At 31.3% G+C, this 19,369-nt stretch overlaps 1 protein-coding gene across 2 annotated transcripts in view; it reads left to right on the plus strand.

Annotated features, from left to right (window-relative positions):
- The window catches only part of PHF3 (PHD finger protein 3), a 104,327-nt gene that overhangs the window by 48,582 nt on the left and 36,376 nt on the right, over nt 1–19,369 (plus strand). For both annotated transcript variants that reach the window (XM_051997208.1, XM_051997209.1), the window contains 4 exons: nt 4,311–4,472; nt 6,129–7,875; nt 14,425–14,734; nt 19,161–19,344. In XM_051997208.1, coding sequence (XP_051853168.1) covers nt 4,311–4,472; nt 6,129–7,875; nt 14,425–14,734; nt 19,161–19,344 — 2,403 coding nt within the window. The remainder of the gene's footprint in view (nt 1–4,310; nt 4,473–6,128; nt 7,876–14,424; nt 14,735–19,160; nt 19,345–19,369) is intronic.

Genomic DNA, 19,369 nt, shown 5'->3' on the forward strand with positions numbered 1-19,369 from the left:
GGATCACACAGCTAGGAAATACTAAGTGTTTGAGATCAGATTTGAACTCAGGTCCTCCTGACTCCAAGGCTGGTGCTCTATCCATTGCACCACTTAGCTGCCCCCTCTCTGAAACTTAATGATGTGACTGTAAAAATGTGATCTGCTATAGAATATGGTTTATGAAAGGTGGCCTCTTTTTTTTTTTTTTTTTTTGGTGGCCTTTCTCATGCCTTCATTAAGTATATTTTGTAGATTTTCATAACAGTGTTTCGAAATGGAAAGGAATTAATAAATAATTATATAACACATGAATGAGGTGTTATAAATGCTTTACAAATGATGTCTTATTTAATCCTCACAACACACCTATGAGGTAAGTGATGTTTTTATCCTCATCTTAAAATTGAAGAAATAGAGGGTTAAGTAACAGTCACACAGTTGTTAAATCTTTGCTGTTGAATTTGAACTCAGATCTTTCTGACTCCACACTTAGCACTCTACCATCTACCAACTACTTATTTTGGGTAATGAGGATCATGGTTTTTTCCATCTTTAAATGACCTTAAGATTAACAGGCTTTCTGTAAAGTTGTTTCTGTTCATCAGTTTTTTCTTGTAGAATTTTTGTATGAAGTTGCAGTTGTTTCCAACCCACATCTGACTAAGAATTCTTTAATAACACCAATAATACTAGTTAGGATATACATTCCCACTAATCCCAGAGCCCAAGAATTTTGGGTTGACCATTTAAACAGGCTCCTCTCTTACAAAGCATAGGTTTAGTTCCGTTTCATTGTCTTCCCTAAGTCGATAATGCCAATTTATATATGTAGCCCCACGTCTTTCCTGAATTTGAGCCTTGAATCAATAACAAGAGGATATTTTTCTGTACGTGTTCCATAGCATCTTAAATTCAGCATATCCAAAGCAGAAATGGTATCTTTTCCCCAAACTTACTCTTTTCAAATTTTGTTATTATTGTTGAGGTAATCACTGTCCTCCTAGTCACTGGTGTCATCCTTGACTTTTAACTTTTACACTCAGTTATTGCCAGATCTTTTCACTTCCTATCTCCACATGTCTCGGGCATATCACATTCTCTCCACACAGCCACCATCTTGTTTAGTCCTTTTATTACTCCCTTCTGTGAACTCTGTGGTCCAATTGTAGAAACCGATTTGAATTTGCTCACACATTTCATTTTCTAGCCTAAACTTTTAAAGGCACTGGCTGTTCCTGATGTCTCTCCCTCATCTTTTGGAGTTCCTGTTTTTCTTTAGAACTTGGCATAAGCACCATTTTTTATATGAAACTTTCCTGATTAGCTTTACTTCCTTTTCCCATTTTCTAATTGGCCTGGAACATAGTAAGTTAGTATTTAATAAATGTTTGTTGGTGGATGGGAACTCTAGAGTTAAATTTTAACCCAATAGAGGGTTTAAGCATAGTAGTAGTGGTGGGAATGGGGAGGGAGAGAGAGAGAGAGAGAGAGAGAGAGAGATTATGCTACAAAACTATTAACTCAGTTATCTTTCTTTTTACCCACTGATCTCTAGGATTTAGATGTTTATTTAAAATTGTTATCCATATTTAACTCTTTTCCTTCTACAGAAGGATTTAAAACACTAACACATTCCTAAGTATGACCATCTGACTTAAATCTGATTCTGCAACTCTACTCATTAGTCCTAATTTTGCCTTTTAAGAATCAAGATTGAGTTTCTTCCATATAATAGGCTTAAACATTTTTTATTGATATTTTGTTTTTATATCAGAGTAAATCTGCAAGCATTTATTAAAACGCTGTGTGCTAGTCTCAGCTAAAATTGGAATTCAAATTCTATAACTAATGAGAGAGATAACACATGTATAAATGTGTATGGAATGCACATAAAGAAAAAAAAAAGTAGTTTAGAAGAAGGGATTAGCAACTGGGGACAAAGGGAAGAAACAACTTTATTTTAAAAGTGATACTTGAATTGTGTTTTAAAGGAAGGGAAGGAACATTTACTTTCCGTTATCCTTTCCTTCTTTCCCCCAAAAAAAAGAGAGAGAGAGAGAAATAAAAGGTGGTTCAGCAAAACCAACTACCATGTCAACTAAGTTTGACAGTATATGTCATACTGTACAACCATCTTCAAAGAAGGAAGAGGGACAACTTTTCAACTCTATTCGTGGTCCAAGTTTCTTGGTCATTATAATTACAGGGTTCATTTTGGGGAGTGAGAGATTTTCCATCTACAACATTGTTATAGAACTGTTTTCCTTCCTGTGTATACTTCACTCTCAGTATGACCATGCATGTTACTTTGGTAATAAAAATGGATAGTAGAATTAAATAAATTATTGCATTAGCCATGTCTAAGAAATATATCTCATTCTTTAACTTTGAAGCTATCACCTCTTTTCAGGAAGTGGATAGTTTGCTGTGTAGTAGGAAGAACTCTGGAAGTGGAGTCAGGAAAGACTCAGAGTTATATGTCCACTTCCAGTGCTTAGTAGGCAGCCAAGTGTTAGATAGAGTATGGGGGCTTGGTACTAGAAATCCTGAGTTTAGGTGAGGCCCCCGACATTTAACTAGTTTTGTGACTCTAGGCAAGTGATTAACCTCTATTTGCTTCAGTTTCTCCAAATGTAAAATGAGGGTTATTGTGAGGATTAAATTAGGTAATATTTGTAAAAAAAGTGTTTAGCAGAGAACCTGGCACATAATAGGCACTTAATAAAAGCTTTTTCCTAGCTGTTTGACTGTTGCATGTAATTTAATATTTTGAGTTATTTATCTAATCTGCAAAGTAGAAATTAATAATTGTAAGAGTCAAGTAATATATATTTTTAAACTATTAACATGAGCTCCTGTGAAAAATTATAAAGATGATAAAAGTTATCCATTAAATTAACGTATTAGGGGGTTGGAAATGCTAATATGCTAATTTATAAAAATATTCTATTGAAGTAGATCATTATAGTTGTATATTTTTTATTTCAGGTTGATGCTTAATTTAAGACATTCATTTCTTAAATTTTAAAACAAAAGTTGGCAAAATAGGATATACAAAAATTTTACCTCTCATTGTTAAGAAGCACATCTTATTTATTAGATGTGGAAATAACCAGTACTGCATAGTGAGTTTTAAGAAAGTCTCAATATCTTTAAAAGTTTTAATAACTAGATAAGTCTACTTTGTTTGTATTCAAAGCACAATACCAGATGACTATTAAGGTCCCTTTTAATCATTAGGCTGTAGCTACCCAATAAATAAAATTATATTTTCCACAAGCATTTGGCCAAGTTTTAGAAAGGTGATTTTTTTTTTTTTTGATTTACATTAATAATCTTTCTCATCCAGCAGGCTCCTTCCCTTCCCTCAATTGATCTTCCCAACTCTTTTTGCTTAATGCCTCAAAAATATTTTAATTTGTTAGTGTGGCCTGCTCCATATATTATTACCTTTTCTTTCGCATTTGGATGGCAATTCTCTTAAGTTTGAGAGAAAATTTATTTTTAGCATTTTATGATACATTTAGTTACAAAGACAAAATAGTATGTCTGCCATAAGTACTAAATGAGAACAATTCAATACTACTACGCTGTGTGTTCTGATCTCAGTCCAAATTAGTTTTACCCTGAATTCCTCTGGAATTGGGGCCTTGGTTTTATGATGCAATATTGCTGGTTTTGACCATCCTTTTAAGCTTTTCATCAAAGTCTTTGGCACACTTGTCATCCTGGAAAGAAACAAACTTAACTTTTGTCACCAATCTTTTCCCCCCATAAATATTTCTCAGGACTAGATATACATATTAAGGACTTCCCTGTGTATCTTGTGAAAGTTCCATATGTACCTTTTCAGAACCAGACACTTGATCCCAATCCTGCGGCAGATTTGACTCTGATGAAGCTGTAGTTTTCTCTGTGGTTTCCAGTGGACTAATGATCAACTTGTTTAATCCACCAATCCTTAAATTTGTGCCTTGTTAGATCTGAATTTGATTAGCCAGGTGGTCTGGCTTAAAAAGAAATTAGGTGGTTGTTGATTATCTGTTAATTAGAATTTTTCTTCTTTGATTATTTAATCCCATTTATCATTCTGTAATATATGAAGTAAGAGCCAAGCTATGATCCTTGGAACTCAGTTGTGGAAATAATGTTTTGCTATCGGGAATACATTTAGACTTTATGGTGAGGTAATGTTTTATTTAAACTTTCTCACATGCTTTTCAATTCTATTTTGATTCCTCATTTCTTTTTAGGAATCCTTTTATATTTATATTTATTTTATTCGCATGTTGAGATCTTTTGTTTTGTTTTTTGTTTTGTTTTTTCAGTTGTTGGTCTTGATGATATTATGGATGAAGGAGTTGTTAAAGAAAGTGGTAATGATACCATTGATGAAGAAGAACTTATTTTGCCAAACAGAAATTTGAGGGACAAAGTGGAAGAAACTTCAGTCAGATCACCAAGAAAATCGCCTCGTTTAATGGCACAAGGTAATTTTCTGAGAGAGAGACAGACAAAGACTGACTGAATTAGTAAATGGGTACAATTTCCAAGAGAGAAATTTGTTAGGTTGTAAATTTTATGGGAATCAGTGATTGCTCAGTGTCTCATAATTCATAGTCACCTTACGTTTTTAGTTTTACTTAGTCCCATTTGTATTTTTCAATTAATGAGAATTATTTATTTTGTTTTAGTTTGTTTCCTTGAAAACAAATTATTTAATTACTATATGTGATTTTGAGAAAAGAAGAGAAGTGATAATCTCTGACAATTATAATGTAGTTCTTTAGTCTAGGTTTGCAATGTTAGTTAAAGTATAGTTGGAAGATAAGATGGTGGTGGTTTAACCTTTGCTTAATAACTACTCAATCAGTGAAAACATTGAAAATATTTTCTTAATATCTGTAAACAAATAATATAATGTTAATATAACAACTGTTTCAAATAATATAATATTAACAATTGAATTATTTCATATATGGTTAGATTTGTAAAATCAGATATACAAAACATTAGGGATTATTCTCATGATAGTAAAAATCTGCAGTATATACAATAAATGGAACTTGCATTTATTTAGTTGAAATCTTGGAGTTTATTTTTTTAAATTGACAAATTATTGATTTTAATATTAAATAAAATTCTGAAATTTGGGGTATGAGTTTCTAACATAAGGAAAAGTCACATAACTTATACCTTGATATGCTTGATAACTTTACCTTCATAAACAATAAAATAGTACTTGTCCAGAGCTAAATATTTGACTTGACAATTATCTCTTTTAAGCTTTTCTGATTTCTGGACTTTTCACTGTTTATTACATTGCAATACAAGACAAATTAGGGCAGGGAAGAAAATGGAGTTTTCTTCTTGTTAAAAAGTCATTCTGATATGGGGGAAAATTGAAACTTTAGGTTCTGATTGGGTTTGGAGATCATCTTTGATGTTCACTCAATGTATTTTTCTCATTTTCAATTATGGATCATGAAGAACTGACATAAGTCTTTTGACAGAATTAAGTGCTGCACATTATATATTATCCCTGGAGATTCCAGCTTATTATTGTGTTCCTTTTTAAACTTCTGAGACAAAGTTTTGGGGAAAATTACATGTTAATGTAATGATAAGCAAAAATACATTAATTATTTAATAGAAATTCATTGAAATTGAGTTATAGAGGTTAGCTCAGTCTACTTCTGACTGGTGATTTTAATTTTCAAAAATTTTACACTGAAATGATGGTTTTTAAAAACTTATTATGTTTTTAATATGTTGCTGATTCCTTGTTCAAGTCAAGTAATATATCCATTTTACTTGTTATTCTTGTTATCATACCTTTCAAAGGTATAGAAGGTTGAGTAAAAAACATCCTTTGTTTTCAGATTCATTTATAGTCCAAATTGTGGATTTTTGTACAGCTATCATTCTGAGAACTTTGAAAATGGAAAATTTACTATAACAAGGCATGATACCACCACAGCAAAATCGTTTTGTCTAAGAGTACACTTTTCTTTTGAAAATCAATAAGGGATTACAAATCCAAATATTTAGAAAGTGATGTACCACATACAGTGCAGGTTTGTATTAAAATTAAATTAAACTTTAAAATATCTAAGTTATTTTTATTTTGTTTTTTCCTGTGATAGAACAAGTACGAAGTTTGCGACAAAGCACTATAGCCAAGCGTTCAAATACAACACCTTTAACTAATTCAAAGAGAGCAGCTGTGAAGAATGCATCTGCACAAAAAACAAGCGTCAGACAACTGGACAGGTGTCAAAATAAGGAAGAAGGTGTTTATACAACACCCAAAGCAGAAGTTAGAAGAAGTAGTCGACATACTGGGTTAGCAGAAGAGGTACCTGAAGTGTTAACAGTTTCTTCAAGTCATTCTGCATCATCACCTTGTCATGAACTTAAGGATGAAGCCAAACTAGATATTAAACATAAATGTCACAAAGGAGAAACAGCTGTACCATCCCATTCATTAACTACTCCTCATCTGTCAGAGACTTGTAGCCCTGAAGAAAAAGAAGATAAGACCAAGAGTGACAGTGCAGTATTTTTAAAGCTTTTAGATAAAGAAGAACATGAACATAATAATCCTCTTACCAGTAATACAGTTGAAACTAATCTTGAAGGAAAGGATTTTAATGGAAGTATTGATCATACATCAAAGGAAACCTTAAGATTTTCCAGAGAGGTTGACCAAATGGAGATAGCAGAGACTGCTACTGCCTCATCTGATGTTACTACTTGTTCAACTCCAAACAATACAGAAAAGAATAATGTAGTTCTATCCAATTCTGTGGACGAGATTGCTGAATGTAAAACAGAATTGCAGGATGTTGTGGAAACTACTGTTAAATCTGTACCCTTACTTCAAGAAACTGCAAACCTTTTAAGTAATCTTAAAGGAACAGATACTAAAGTATCTGATGAACACTCAGATATTACAGAATTTAGTGAAACTGATTTAAAGAGTGAAGATGCTATTGCTAATGAATCAGAAAGTAGTGTTTTAGAAAACAGTATTTGTGATCCTCCTGACCAAAGTCTACAACAGCATGTTGAAAATATTAAAATAGTATCTCATGAAATAGCAGAAATTCAAGATGACAGAAACAATCAATCTAGTAATATATCATTAGATTGTAAGAATGTTAAGTCCAAGAACACTAAATCTCTGATTCAGTCCAAGCAAAACATAGCTGCAAGTACTCAGAAAAAAATTGTTTCAGCAAAACAAGAAATTCATAGCAAAACTAGAGTTGGAGTTAAAAGTATGAAAAGGAATGCTGAGGAATCTCAGCAAAATTTTCATAAGCCAGTTAAAGTAAGAAAAAAACAAGTTGATAAAAATGTGAAATCACAAAGTAGTGGTCCAAATATCAAATCTGTGAAAAATCAAACTCATACAACATTGAAAAAAGGGTCACAGGCTCAAAATTTAGTACAGACCCCTAAATTATTGGCTCATTCTTTGAGTGACAAAATGCATGGCCATCCAGGTTGTTCTAAAGACTCTTACCATATGACTTCAAGCCATGCTAGACATTTGCAACATTCCAACCAGAAACAAATCCATAGGCAACAGCAGTTATCAGCAACAATGAAAACTAATAGTCATGTAAAGGAAGATATAGACTATTTAGGTTTAGAACATATCAAAGAGGAGGATAAACTTAAAGTAAAAAAATCTGAGAAGAACCTTCAGCCACGCCAACGAAGAAGTAGTAAAAGTTTTTCTCTGGATGAACCTCCATTGTTCATTCCAGATAACATATCTACTGTAAAACGAGAAGGCTCAGAACACATCTCTTCTTCTGAAAACAAATATATGTGGGCTCCCAGCAAGCAGTGTGGTTTTTGCAAAAAACCACATGGCAACAGGTGTGTGTGTGTGTATGTATGTGTGTGATGTGTACATTTAAAAAATGTTTTGGGTGGGGAATCATTGTGTGACAATTTATTCCTTTATGTACAAAGGAGTATTATTGAAGTTTCTGACAAATCAAAAAATTTAACTTGAGTGTGTTAATAAAAAGACCAAGTTGATTGTATAAATTGCACATAGTTTTGCCATCTTAGAAAGTTTTCTGAAAAGGTAATAATTACTACATTAATTTATGTATAAATGTTTTGTTTATAAACACTTAGGAAATTTTTTTTAAGTTTCTAGATATCTGAAAATTCAAATTTAAGACACTCCATATGAATGATACAACTTTTGGCATCATTAACATATATTTTTGTTTTAGTTGGCTCAAAAAATCACTAGTCAAAAAAGTAAAGTATGTAATGGAAATTCAACACATTATGTATCGTTAAAAAGTGTTTGTGTAAAGTGAAACATAACCATTCCCTAGGACAATTGTCATGTTTTATAAACACCAAATTTGAATTTTATAATAAAATTTGAATTACCCTGGCAGCTTAAAAACTGTTTTGACAACCTTTTCATTGTCACCTTAATTTTCTTTGTAACGTGAAGTAAGGCAAATGTGTACTTTTTATTTGAATCCAGTATTTTAAGTGTTCTTGTAAATTCTTGGAACTTTTAAGACACTACTGATACTCTTATGTCCTTAGAATTCAGAACTCTGTAGTTTTCTAGAATTGTCCCTTTAATAATACCTTTTTTTTTTTTTTAAAGAACAAAGATAGGGATGAAGTTGAAAGAAAATTATATTCATCATTTCATGTTGCAGTTTGGAGATCCCAGCAACACTAAGACAAATACCACATTGTAGAAAATTGCTATATATTTTGGCTAGGAAACTATTCTGAGTCTTCTATGTAATCCTGTTCTTTGAAATTAATGTAGTTAGTTTTCACAAATAACATGATGTAAACCTTTTTTAGAGTTAGGATTCAGTGACGTGGATGTTAAAGACATAGTATTTTTACTTTTTACTATATGGGAAAGAGACCTTCGTTTTGTGATACCAGAATATTGAAAATTTGTTCATTTTTCTCAAGTTGTTTGGGGTCTTTTTATTTGTGAGGCTTTGCTTTTAAACAGTACATAACTTTTTCCCTAAAAGGAAACTTAGTATAATGAAACTCTTGATAGAAAACTATGGCAAATTTGATTCCTATAAAGACTGATACACATCTAGTTTATTTTATTATAATAGCAAACAAGTTAATGGATACTTAGGTGGCACACTGAATAGTATACTGGGCCTAGTGTCAGGAAAACTTATCTTTCTGAGTTCAAATCTGGTCTCAGATACTTCCTATTTCTTAAAACTGTTTGCCTCCTTTATCTCCTTCATCTGTGAAATGAGCTGGAGAAGGAGATGGCAAACCACTCCAGAATCTTTTGTCAAGAAAACCCCAAATAGAGCCACAAGCAAATAGAACTGAAATATCTGGGTAACAAGATAAACTGTTTAAATTTTTTATTATTATAGAACTTTAGAATTGGAAAGGTCTTTTAAAAGTCCCGTTCAACTTCTTGTCTGAGGGAAAAAATATTCTCCAAAATAACTCCTCAAAGTTGCCCAGAGAATGGAGTATTAGAAATGTTATACTATTTTGAGTTTCTTAAATAAAACCTTACCACAGTATGGTAAGTATAAATGTATTTGTGTAATTTTTTTTAATAGGTCATCATCATTTCCATTATTTTTGTTTTTGGCTTTTGGTTTTTAGCATTTTGCATCTAAGCATTATAATTTTGCTTTTGAAAAATCTATAGTCATGACATCTAAAATGAACTTCTTTATTCTTTCGTTATTTTGTTGAACTGAATAAAACTAAATACACAATGGGATTACCAAATTCCCATTTCCTCTGTGCTAAAATTGACTTAGAAAAGGTGAAAAAGAACTTACAGACTTTGTCAGTGTGATGAATATTTATAGAAGTTAGCTAAGACCTTAGTTTGGAAGGACATTTCAAACATTAGGTTTTAATTTAAAAAAACCATGATTAATATTTTGTGATTACACAAGAAATCAACTTTTGATTTATTTACTTGGCATATAATCAGTTTACTTATCAAAATGCAGTTTTAGTGCAATATAAATCTTGCCCTTCTGATTGATATCTAAGCCATTGAATTTGGGCAAATCTTTCTTACCATTCCTTGTTCTGTTGAATGGCTTATGTGAAACATTTTGCCTACATTAGCAGTGGTGGGTAGCTACCTTCTAGAGATAAATTTTATCTAATTGTAGTTAAACAAAAAAGGGATTGTGAATTTGTACCAGTTAACCATTTTTGAAGAATGGTCCCAAGCAGATTTTTTTTAAATTTGATTTTAACTATTTTTACATTTTGTTTTTTAAGAGTGAAGTAGGCTTGACCAAATTGTGTATTTGTCATTTAACAGGAGTGAAATAACATAATTTGCACACCATGAAATATGGTTATTTTGAAATGTTAACATTTTTCTAGTTTTTTATTTGTACTTATATTTTCATCTTGCAAAATTTAGATAATTTTAAAATCAAATTTGTTTAGAGTAATCCATGAATCTTTAAAACAAATCATTGCCTGTTTAGGAAGAAAGAGGTTTTACTGTATTTAGTTCCTATTCTTCCTCTGTTTTTTTAGAAATTTTTATCCATGATTTGCCATCAATTTCTTGACCCTTCTGCAGAAGATGAACATTAGATAAAATCCAGAGATTACTTTAGACAGTTCAGGTCATATTATGAAAATCAACAGGAAAACCAGTTCTTCAAATTGAGACTTTTTAAGACCTAAAAGACAAACTTGGTATTAATCAGGTGCTTCTGATTACTTCCAGAATTACTTTTTAGAGTCTTAAGTTAATTTTTCTCTAGAGAGTTGCTCAGTAACTTCAAAAATAAGGAAGCTTTGTTTTCTTCTATAAAATTGAACATTATACATTAAAATTACTATCTTATAAAATTGAATTCAGATAGTTCAGAATATAATAATGATTACACTGGAATATCACTAAATTTGGCATTATTTGGCATTAGAAGGACTAAAAAACAATGTTAATATTAAACTTGGACATAACTTGTAATGTGAAACTTGCACCATTGTTAGAATGATGATCCTAGGTGCTTCTCTCCACTTCTCTTGCTTCTTTCCCTTCAAAAAAAAGTTGGAACATAAAAGAACTTGATGACAACATAATGATAAATTTATTCCTCCCATCACTCCTCAAATCCAGGACTTTGAAGAAATGTGAATTTTTATTTGATTCTTTGTAATATAAGAAGTTAATTTCAAAAAGCAAAGCTAAGATTCAAATTCTTAATTTGGTTTGAAATGGCCTTGTATACCATTACTTTATCTTTTGTGTACACATTTTAAACTTATAGTAGAGTGAAAAATATACATGTAAACCAGGCTTTTTAATTGACTTGGAGATAGAATCTTATTCTACAACACATAAGAATAATTTTCATATGGACTATGTTTCTTTCATTGTTTTTCTTGCTACCTTTTTAAACAATTTCATTCATTGCTATTTACTCTTTAAGAATAGATTTGAGGGATGATTGAAACCATAAGAATTTGGGGGGGGTTGGAGTGATGGAGGTGAGTGAATATGGGCCCCTTACATAAATTTTCAATGAAAAGAAAAAAATGAAAAACACTAAAGAAATTGCTTTTGGACTTAATACTCTTTTTCCCCTTTGAATTTTTATTTTATCCCAATAATGAATTTGTATTAAATTTTAATTGCTAATCTATACCTACATTCATGGCCTAAATTTGGGATCCAGTTTGCCATTTTAGTTTTAAGGTTAGTGAATAATGTGCTTCACTTTAATTCCTCATACATTTAGAAGTACTTATAAGAATGCTAGTCTTAATTTCTCCAGTTCTCTAACTCACTGTCCTTTATTACACATAATCTAAAGTTAACTAGGTGCTCCTATTGATATCACTAGATCCTTATTTTATTTAAATACAAGTTTGCAATATTTTCAAAATAAACTAGAACTGAAGTATTCTGGAAGACAAACTTATAAATTGCCTAGTTATGAAGGCTTATTCAAACTAAGCACACAATGGATCACTCAAGTCCTCTTCATGCTATGGGAATGACTGGATTCTCAAAGGATATGTCAGCAGAGTATATTTGTGGTAGGTCCTAATAAGGAGAATAAAAGGTTTTTAAGTACAAGACCTAATCAAGGATTATTTTCGCTAAATTATTAACAGGGGCTTGACCATAAATGAAGATTTTCACCCACAGCTATTTAAGCAACCACCTTCTAAGGTTAGAGTTGTGATCTAAACTAGTAGAGAATATATACCCATAGCAATGAAATCATGGAATCTTTAAGTACAGATTAAAGGATTTTTATCATAAAAGGACTGGAAGTAATCTAATCCACACAATTTACTACATATAAATAGGCCCCTGGAAGATAAATTAACTTGCTTGTTGTTACATGGAAGATCCGGGATCCCAGGACCTTTCTGAAACATTGACATTCAATTGGGTTTCTTTTCCATAATCTACATTGAAAACCATTTTGAAAAGCATAGAAATCTTGTCCACGAATCAAAGAACTTGAATCATATCCAAATATGTGGATTCTAAGGGATTTTTTTTTTTTTTTGGGGGGGGGAATGACATCTTTTTAGACATTAATTTTTGAACTAAGGACAGTTGAAACTGCCAAGTTTCCTTTGACAGGAAAAAGATTTTATCTTTTTGATCAACTAATGAATTAGTTATAGGTTTATCATTTGAAAAAAGAAAAGCCACCTTCATGAATCCTTTTCAAAAATTTATTGCTTTAAAGAATTTTAAGAAATCCATCTTTAAAAAATTGTGAGAATTCTTTTGGCACTGTATTGAAGGTAGAAAACATACTTTAATTTAAAAAAAAAGCTACTTGGCTTGATTTTTTTTTTGGTGGCCTAAAAAACCAAAATACTGTTGTAGATAAAATAACTGAGATACTAGAATCTATTTACTAGTATTTTTGAAAAGTCAGTGCTTTGGATTATGCTCTAAAATTTATATAGGGAAATTTTTTTAGTTTCTGATTGCACTTTTTGATTTGAATCTCAAGGAATTTTAATTTGTATAGAGTATCACGCTTTGTTTACAAATGAGAACATTGAAGATAAGCTGAAGACTCAAGATGAGATATTGCAACAAGTTATGGAAATGTCTTTAATTTGTGAAAATACCATTCAACATAAACTGTTACATAAGTGAGAATAAATTCACCTGAATATACATCTTTTTCAAGATATTGATAAATTTTAAAGGTATATTTTGGTTTTGGTTGGATTATTTTTCGAATAATAAGGATGATAGTGATAGTGCATTCAGGATTGTAGAAGGAAACTTTTGGCAGATGAAGGAATATATAACATTTTAAAGTACACTTGACTTCCAAGTCTAGTTTACTAGAAGCAGAAAAGTTTCCTAGGATCTAGTGCATCCTTGATTTAAGATTTTATGCTAGTTAGTAAGCTATTTAAAAGAAGTTTTGGAGGGAATAAGCAATTTGATAACATAGTGCTTGCCTTTAGGTTCAAAGAGAATTTCAGAGGCATAATTATAGGCCCATAATGAATATGACTAAAACTATCATGTGACAGCTTCCCTAATTAACTACTGGTCTAAGGGAAAAAAATCTGCATAAATTTTCTATAATGCAAAATAAAAATTATTAGCAATTATGTATAAACCTACAAAGATTTTATTTTCAAATCTAAAAAACCAAAAATATTCTACTTAATAAATTATTTTAATTTGCTTAATCCATTAGTTTTGGGGTTATTTTGAGATATAATTCATTAAATAGATAATGAGAGACTAGTGTGGATTATTAAGTGAATTCAACTTTTTCTGACACTGAGCCTTGATGAAGGAACAGTTTTTTTTTTTTTTCCAGGCCTTCAGAAGTAGGAAAAGGGCACCATTTTTTAAAGCCAAAATAATTTAAAAATAAATCATAAGTATTTAAAATTGACTTGTTACTGCTTCAAAAACATAAGTTATAATCATAATAATTTGATACTTATCATGGAATTTTCACTCCTTCCAACTTCCTACCTTTTTGAAGTGATCTGTGGGCTCAATAATTGTGAAGTTGATTGTCCTAAAGTTTGACGAGTGCCTAAGTTTAGGTCTGGAAACCAGAATCTTTGGATGCCTTTGTGTGAGTTAGTCATGTCAGTGAATTATACACATACACTTATATAGGGACAATGTTAATGTTTTAATTGATCTTCTATTATGACTTCTTTGTAGGCTTCTTGTTTACAAGTTTGATTTTTAAGTTTTATATTTCTCTAAAATGAGAAAAAAATTGTGTATACTGACAACTTGAGTAACGAGCATTGCATTGTAAGGAATTTTGAGATAGTATGCAAAATGTAATGGAAATAAATTTTTTGAGTAACATTTTGAAACGGTTTGTAAATTCATTTAAGAGTAAATTTAAAACTCTATTAATGGAAGATTTTTTTTTTCTTCAGGTTTATGGTTGGCTGTGGAAGATGTGATGACTGGTTTCATGGAGATTGTGTAGGGTTAAGCCTTTCACAAGCCCAGCAAATGGGAGAAGAAGACAAAGAATATGTATGTGTGAAATGTTGTGCTGAAGAAGATAAAAAGAGTGAACCTGTTGATTCAGAAATTTTGGAAAACCAAGCTAAAATTGAAGTTCACAGAGAAGATAAAGCAATGGATTGTGAGAAATTTGGTTTATCAAAGCAAGCACTTACAAATGAAAAAAACAAGCACGTAGATGATACAATAAAGCACAAAGTCAAAATTTTAAGACGGGTAAGATTATTTTAAGTTTCATTGAAAAATAATTTTTTTCAATAACATTTATTTTGGGGGCAGCTAGTTGGTGCAGTGGATAGATCACCGTCCTGAAGTCAGGAAGCCCTGAGTTCAAATGTGACATTTAACACTTCCTGGCTGTGTGGCTGTAGGAAAAGTAATTTTATTTTTTCAGCTTCTCTAGTGGAATTATTAAAACTGTCAGTCTTAGATTTTTTTTTTTTTTTTGGTATTTTGGTATTTTATATTTGCAGAAATGTCTACTTTTTTTTAATGTCAAGGGATTACTACTCTTATTTTACATTAGTGATGGGGAAAACATGGGGAGTAAAAGCATTTCCTGAAAATTTTTATTAATTTTTTAAATTAAGCTTACCTATTTTTTTATATGACTTAATTTAACTGTTAAATTTTCTCTATAATTAAAAAAAAGGGAAGAAAAGTCATGTAGCTTTTGAATTATCCTGTTTTATGTACTTTCTGTGTGGTTAGAGCATCAAATCAGTGAGGTTCAAGACCTATATTCATTTCAGTCCATTAATACTGCTCACAATTATACACATAGTCCTTTTGACATATCACCTAGGCTTTCTCTCTTCTCTCTGTGCGTCAGCTTAAATTAGTCTAGATTTTTTCCCTTATACCAGGATACTACTGTAATGGCTGGTTTTGTTTCTAGTCTCCTCCCTGCTTTAGTCTAGATTACACATACACGACCAGGTTAATCTGAAAATACAGTTTTAATCACAATGCTTCCCTTCTCAAGAATCAACAAAAGCTTATTTTAGCTCCTTAGTTCAAATCCATATTTCTCACTGTACATTAAGAGTGGCACTTGAGGTGTTTTGGCTTATGTCTTATAAGATTCTGTAGTATAAAGAGAGTGTATTTGGAGTCAGGATTTCAGTTCAAACCTTAATATCTGTGTGAATTTATGCAAACTGTTCTACCTCTTTGATTCTTAGTTTCCCCATCCCCAGAATGTAAGGGTTAGACTAGTTGACACTTTCTAAATCTATAATTCTAGAAATGTTAATTTCCCTTATACCTCCTTATGCTGTGGTATAAATTCTACTTATATAATTTTTGTACTTTTACTGGCGTTCTTGTTTCTATTTGACTTGTTTCCCTCTACTTAGCCTATTAAAATGCTGTATTTTATATTTTATTCTCTTGAATAAAGATCCTTGAATAAAGGATTCTTTGATCCTGTACAAAACATTTCTGGCAATCCCCTCCTCCATTTTCTCGTTCAGTACTTAAGCTTTTATTTTATTTTATTCCACATCATCATCGAATTTTTTTTTTTTTTTTTTTTTTGCTGAAGTTGCTTTTAGGTCTTTTTCCTATGGTGTTATTGTATGGACAGCCAGGTGGCACAGTAGATAATGCCATGAGTTTTGAGTTTACACGATTTATCTTGATAAGACACTCAGACTCTTAATAGCAATGTGATCTGGGTATGACACTTAACTCTCTTTGCCTCAATATTGTAAAAGGATCTAGAGACAAAAATGGCAAACTGGCAAACCTTAAGTGATGGCAGAGAAGATCCTGTATGGTATTTTCCCAGCTTAATTCCACATTCTTCTGGGAAAATAGTTGAGTTTGTTTCTGGAATATAGCAAATCCTTCGTCTCTCTTGGTTTTAATTCCCTCTTTCTTTCTTTTTTTTTTTTTCCTCTCTATCCTTGTGGCTACATTTTAAGAACACTTTTTCTCCTTTATCTGTGAGTTTACCTTTTAACTATTATTTTGTAATTATGAGATTCCTGTTTATGTTTGTTTTGTTTTATTAATGCCTTTTGTCTTCATAAATTATTTCACTTTTCCCCACCTAAATTTTTAAATAGATTAAAAAAAAGCAAACGAAAACTGATCAAAATGATCCTATATGACCACATATACTAGGTTTTTTCCCCCAGTTATTCATTCTGTTAAGCATTTATTTAATGTTTAGTATATATGCCATATACTATATAAGTATACAGTTCCCTGGCTGTCTTGAAAGGTATTTTTCATCATTTATTTGAATCACCATTTGTTTTAAAGTTATTCAATAGGTTAGTTTCCTTTTAGTTTTCTTTCCATTTATATTTTTGTAGTAGTCATTGCATGTATATTTTTTGGTGGGAAGATGGCTGCTTTTATTTTATTTTATTCCACATCATCATCGAATTTTTTTTTTTTTTTTTTTTTTTGCTGAAGTTGCTTTTAGGTCTTTTTCCTATGGTGTTATTGTATGGACAGCCAGGTGGCACAGTAGATAATGCCATGAGTTTTGAGTTTACACGATTTATCTTGATAAGACACTCAGACTCTTAATAGCAATGTGATCTGGGTATGACACTTAACTCTCTTTGCCTCAATATTGTAAAAGGATCTAGAGACAAAAATGGCAAACTGGCAAACCTTAAGTGATGGCAGAGAAGATCCTGTATGGTATTTTCCCAGCTTAATTCCACATTCTTCTGGGAAAATAGTTGAGTTTGTTTCTGGAATATAGCAAATCCTTCGTCTCTCTTGGTTTTAATTCCCTCTTTCTTTCTTTTTTTTTTTTTCCTCTCTATCCTTGTGGCTACATTTTAAGAACACTTTTTCTCCTTTATCTGTGAGTTTACCTTTTAACTATTATTTTGTAATTATGAGATTCCTGTTTATGTTTGTTTTGTTTTATTAATGCCTTTTGTCTTCATAAATTATTTCACTTTTCCCCACCTAAATTTTTAAATAGATTAAAAAAAAGCAAACGAAAACTGATCAAAATGATCCTATATGACCACATATACTAGGTTTTTTCCCCCAGTTATCCATTCTGTTAAGCATTTATTTAATGTTTAGTATATATGCCATATACTATATAAGTATACAGTTCCCTGGCTGTCTTGAAAGGTATTTTTCATCATTTATTTGAATCACCATTTGTTTTAAAGTTATTCAATAGGTTAGTTTCCTTTTAGTTTTCTTTCCATTTATATTTTTGTAGTAGTCATTGCATGTATATTTTTTGGTGGGAAGATGGCTGCTTTTATTTATTTTTTTGCAGTCATAAAAATCTCATTTTCCTTGCATTTCTTATTGGAAAATACTTTTCCATTAAATTAATATAAACCCTTTGAACTATTTACCTATTGATAGAAATCCAGTTTGTTTTTTTTGCTTGTTTTTATAAAGGAGATACACAATACAATTTGTTAGGTTACCTATATCTCTTACAGGATTAGGAAAGCTATCTATATTAGTGCCTTTTATTCCTTTTGATCCCCATAACAGGTACATTGTTTTACTTACAGTAGGGGTTTGACAAGTCCTTATTGAATAAATGTTTGAATTTTCTACCTGGTGGTTATTTTTTTTTAAGGTAATTTTTTATTTTGATTTTTTCCAATTAATAAGGATTTCTCTTCTCCCTTCTCCTATAGATTTTTTTTTTTAATCTTGTAATCAGTATGGATAATCATGAAAATAGACCATGTCTGAGTCCAAAAATGTATTACTCATTCTGCATGTTAGGCATATCTCCTAATCTCTTAAATCATTCTCCAATTTATGGATATCCCTTTAATTTCTAGTTCCTTGCCTCTATAAAATTTTTTGTTGTTGTGGACTCTTCATGATTATTTGGGGTTTTCTTGGCACAGATATTAGTTTATTTCTGTCTCCAGGTCATTGTTTTAGAGATAAGAAAACTGAGGCAAACAGGATTAAGTGGCTTGCCCAGTGTCACATGATAGTGTTTGATGCCAGATTTGAACTCAGGAAGCTGAATGTTCCTGATTACAAGCTCAGTATTCTAGGTACTGTGCCACCCACCTAGTGGTGTTCGGGTGTTTTTTTTTTTTAATTTGTTTTTTTCTTTTCTTCTATTTCTGCTCTGTGTGGGTTTTAGATCTAGCAAAGATAATGTTGAATTAAAGGGTGTGCACAGTCTGACTTTAGAGATATGGTTTCAAATTGCTTTCCATGATTGCTAGGCTAATTCATAGCATCCTGCATAGTTTTTATTCTTTTACGAATTGTGTAAAAACCCAAGAGCTGATTTTGTATGGGATGTGCAAGAAATGAGAAGTTTTAAAGCAAAATCTATTTTTGGAGAAAAGAGAGCTGATTGTACTACATGAACTTTTTGGGGAAGAGTTGCTATTTTAACATTCTTTTTCACTTTGTAGTTCTTTTCAGAAATTAAATTCTTTTTTCGTTTTTGGCTAGAACTGCTTATATTGGTATAGTTATCTCCTGTTGAATAAACTTACTCTTAATAGTGCAGCTTTTCCTTTACATGGCTTTATGGTCTTAAGAGACTTGCCTGTTAGAGGTGATATTTCCTAATTCCCACATTGTCTCTCATTCCATTATGCTGCGATGCCCTCAGTTTATTTTTCATAGTATGAAACTAAATTAATTGAAATAAATATTTTTTCAGGAATCTGGTGATGGTAAAAATTCTTCAGAATACAGAGATTCTGAGATAAAAAAATGGCAACTGGCTCCTCTTCGAAAGATGGGACAAACAATTTTGCCCCGGAGATCCTCAGAAGAGAAAAATGAAAAAATTACAAAAGAGTCTACAACTGTTTTTTGCACAGGTGAAAAGACCACAAAATCAGGTACAAAATCTATCAAAAATTATTC

This window comes from Antechinus flavipes, chromosome 4 (genome assembly GCF_016432865.1).
Source record: "Antechinus flavipes isolate AdamAnt ecotype Samford, QLD, Australia chromosome 4, AdamAnt_v2, whole genome shotgun sequence".
NCBI classification, from domain to species: domain Eukaryota; kingdom Metazoa; phylum Chordata; class Mammalia; order Dasyuromorphia; family Dasyuridae; genus Antechinus; species Antechinus flavipes.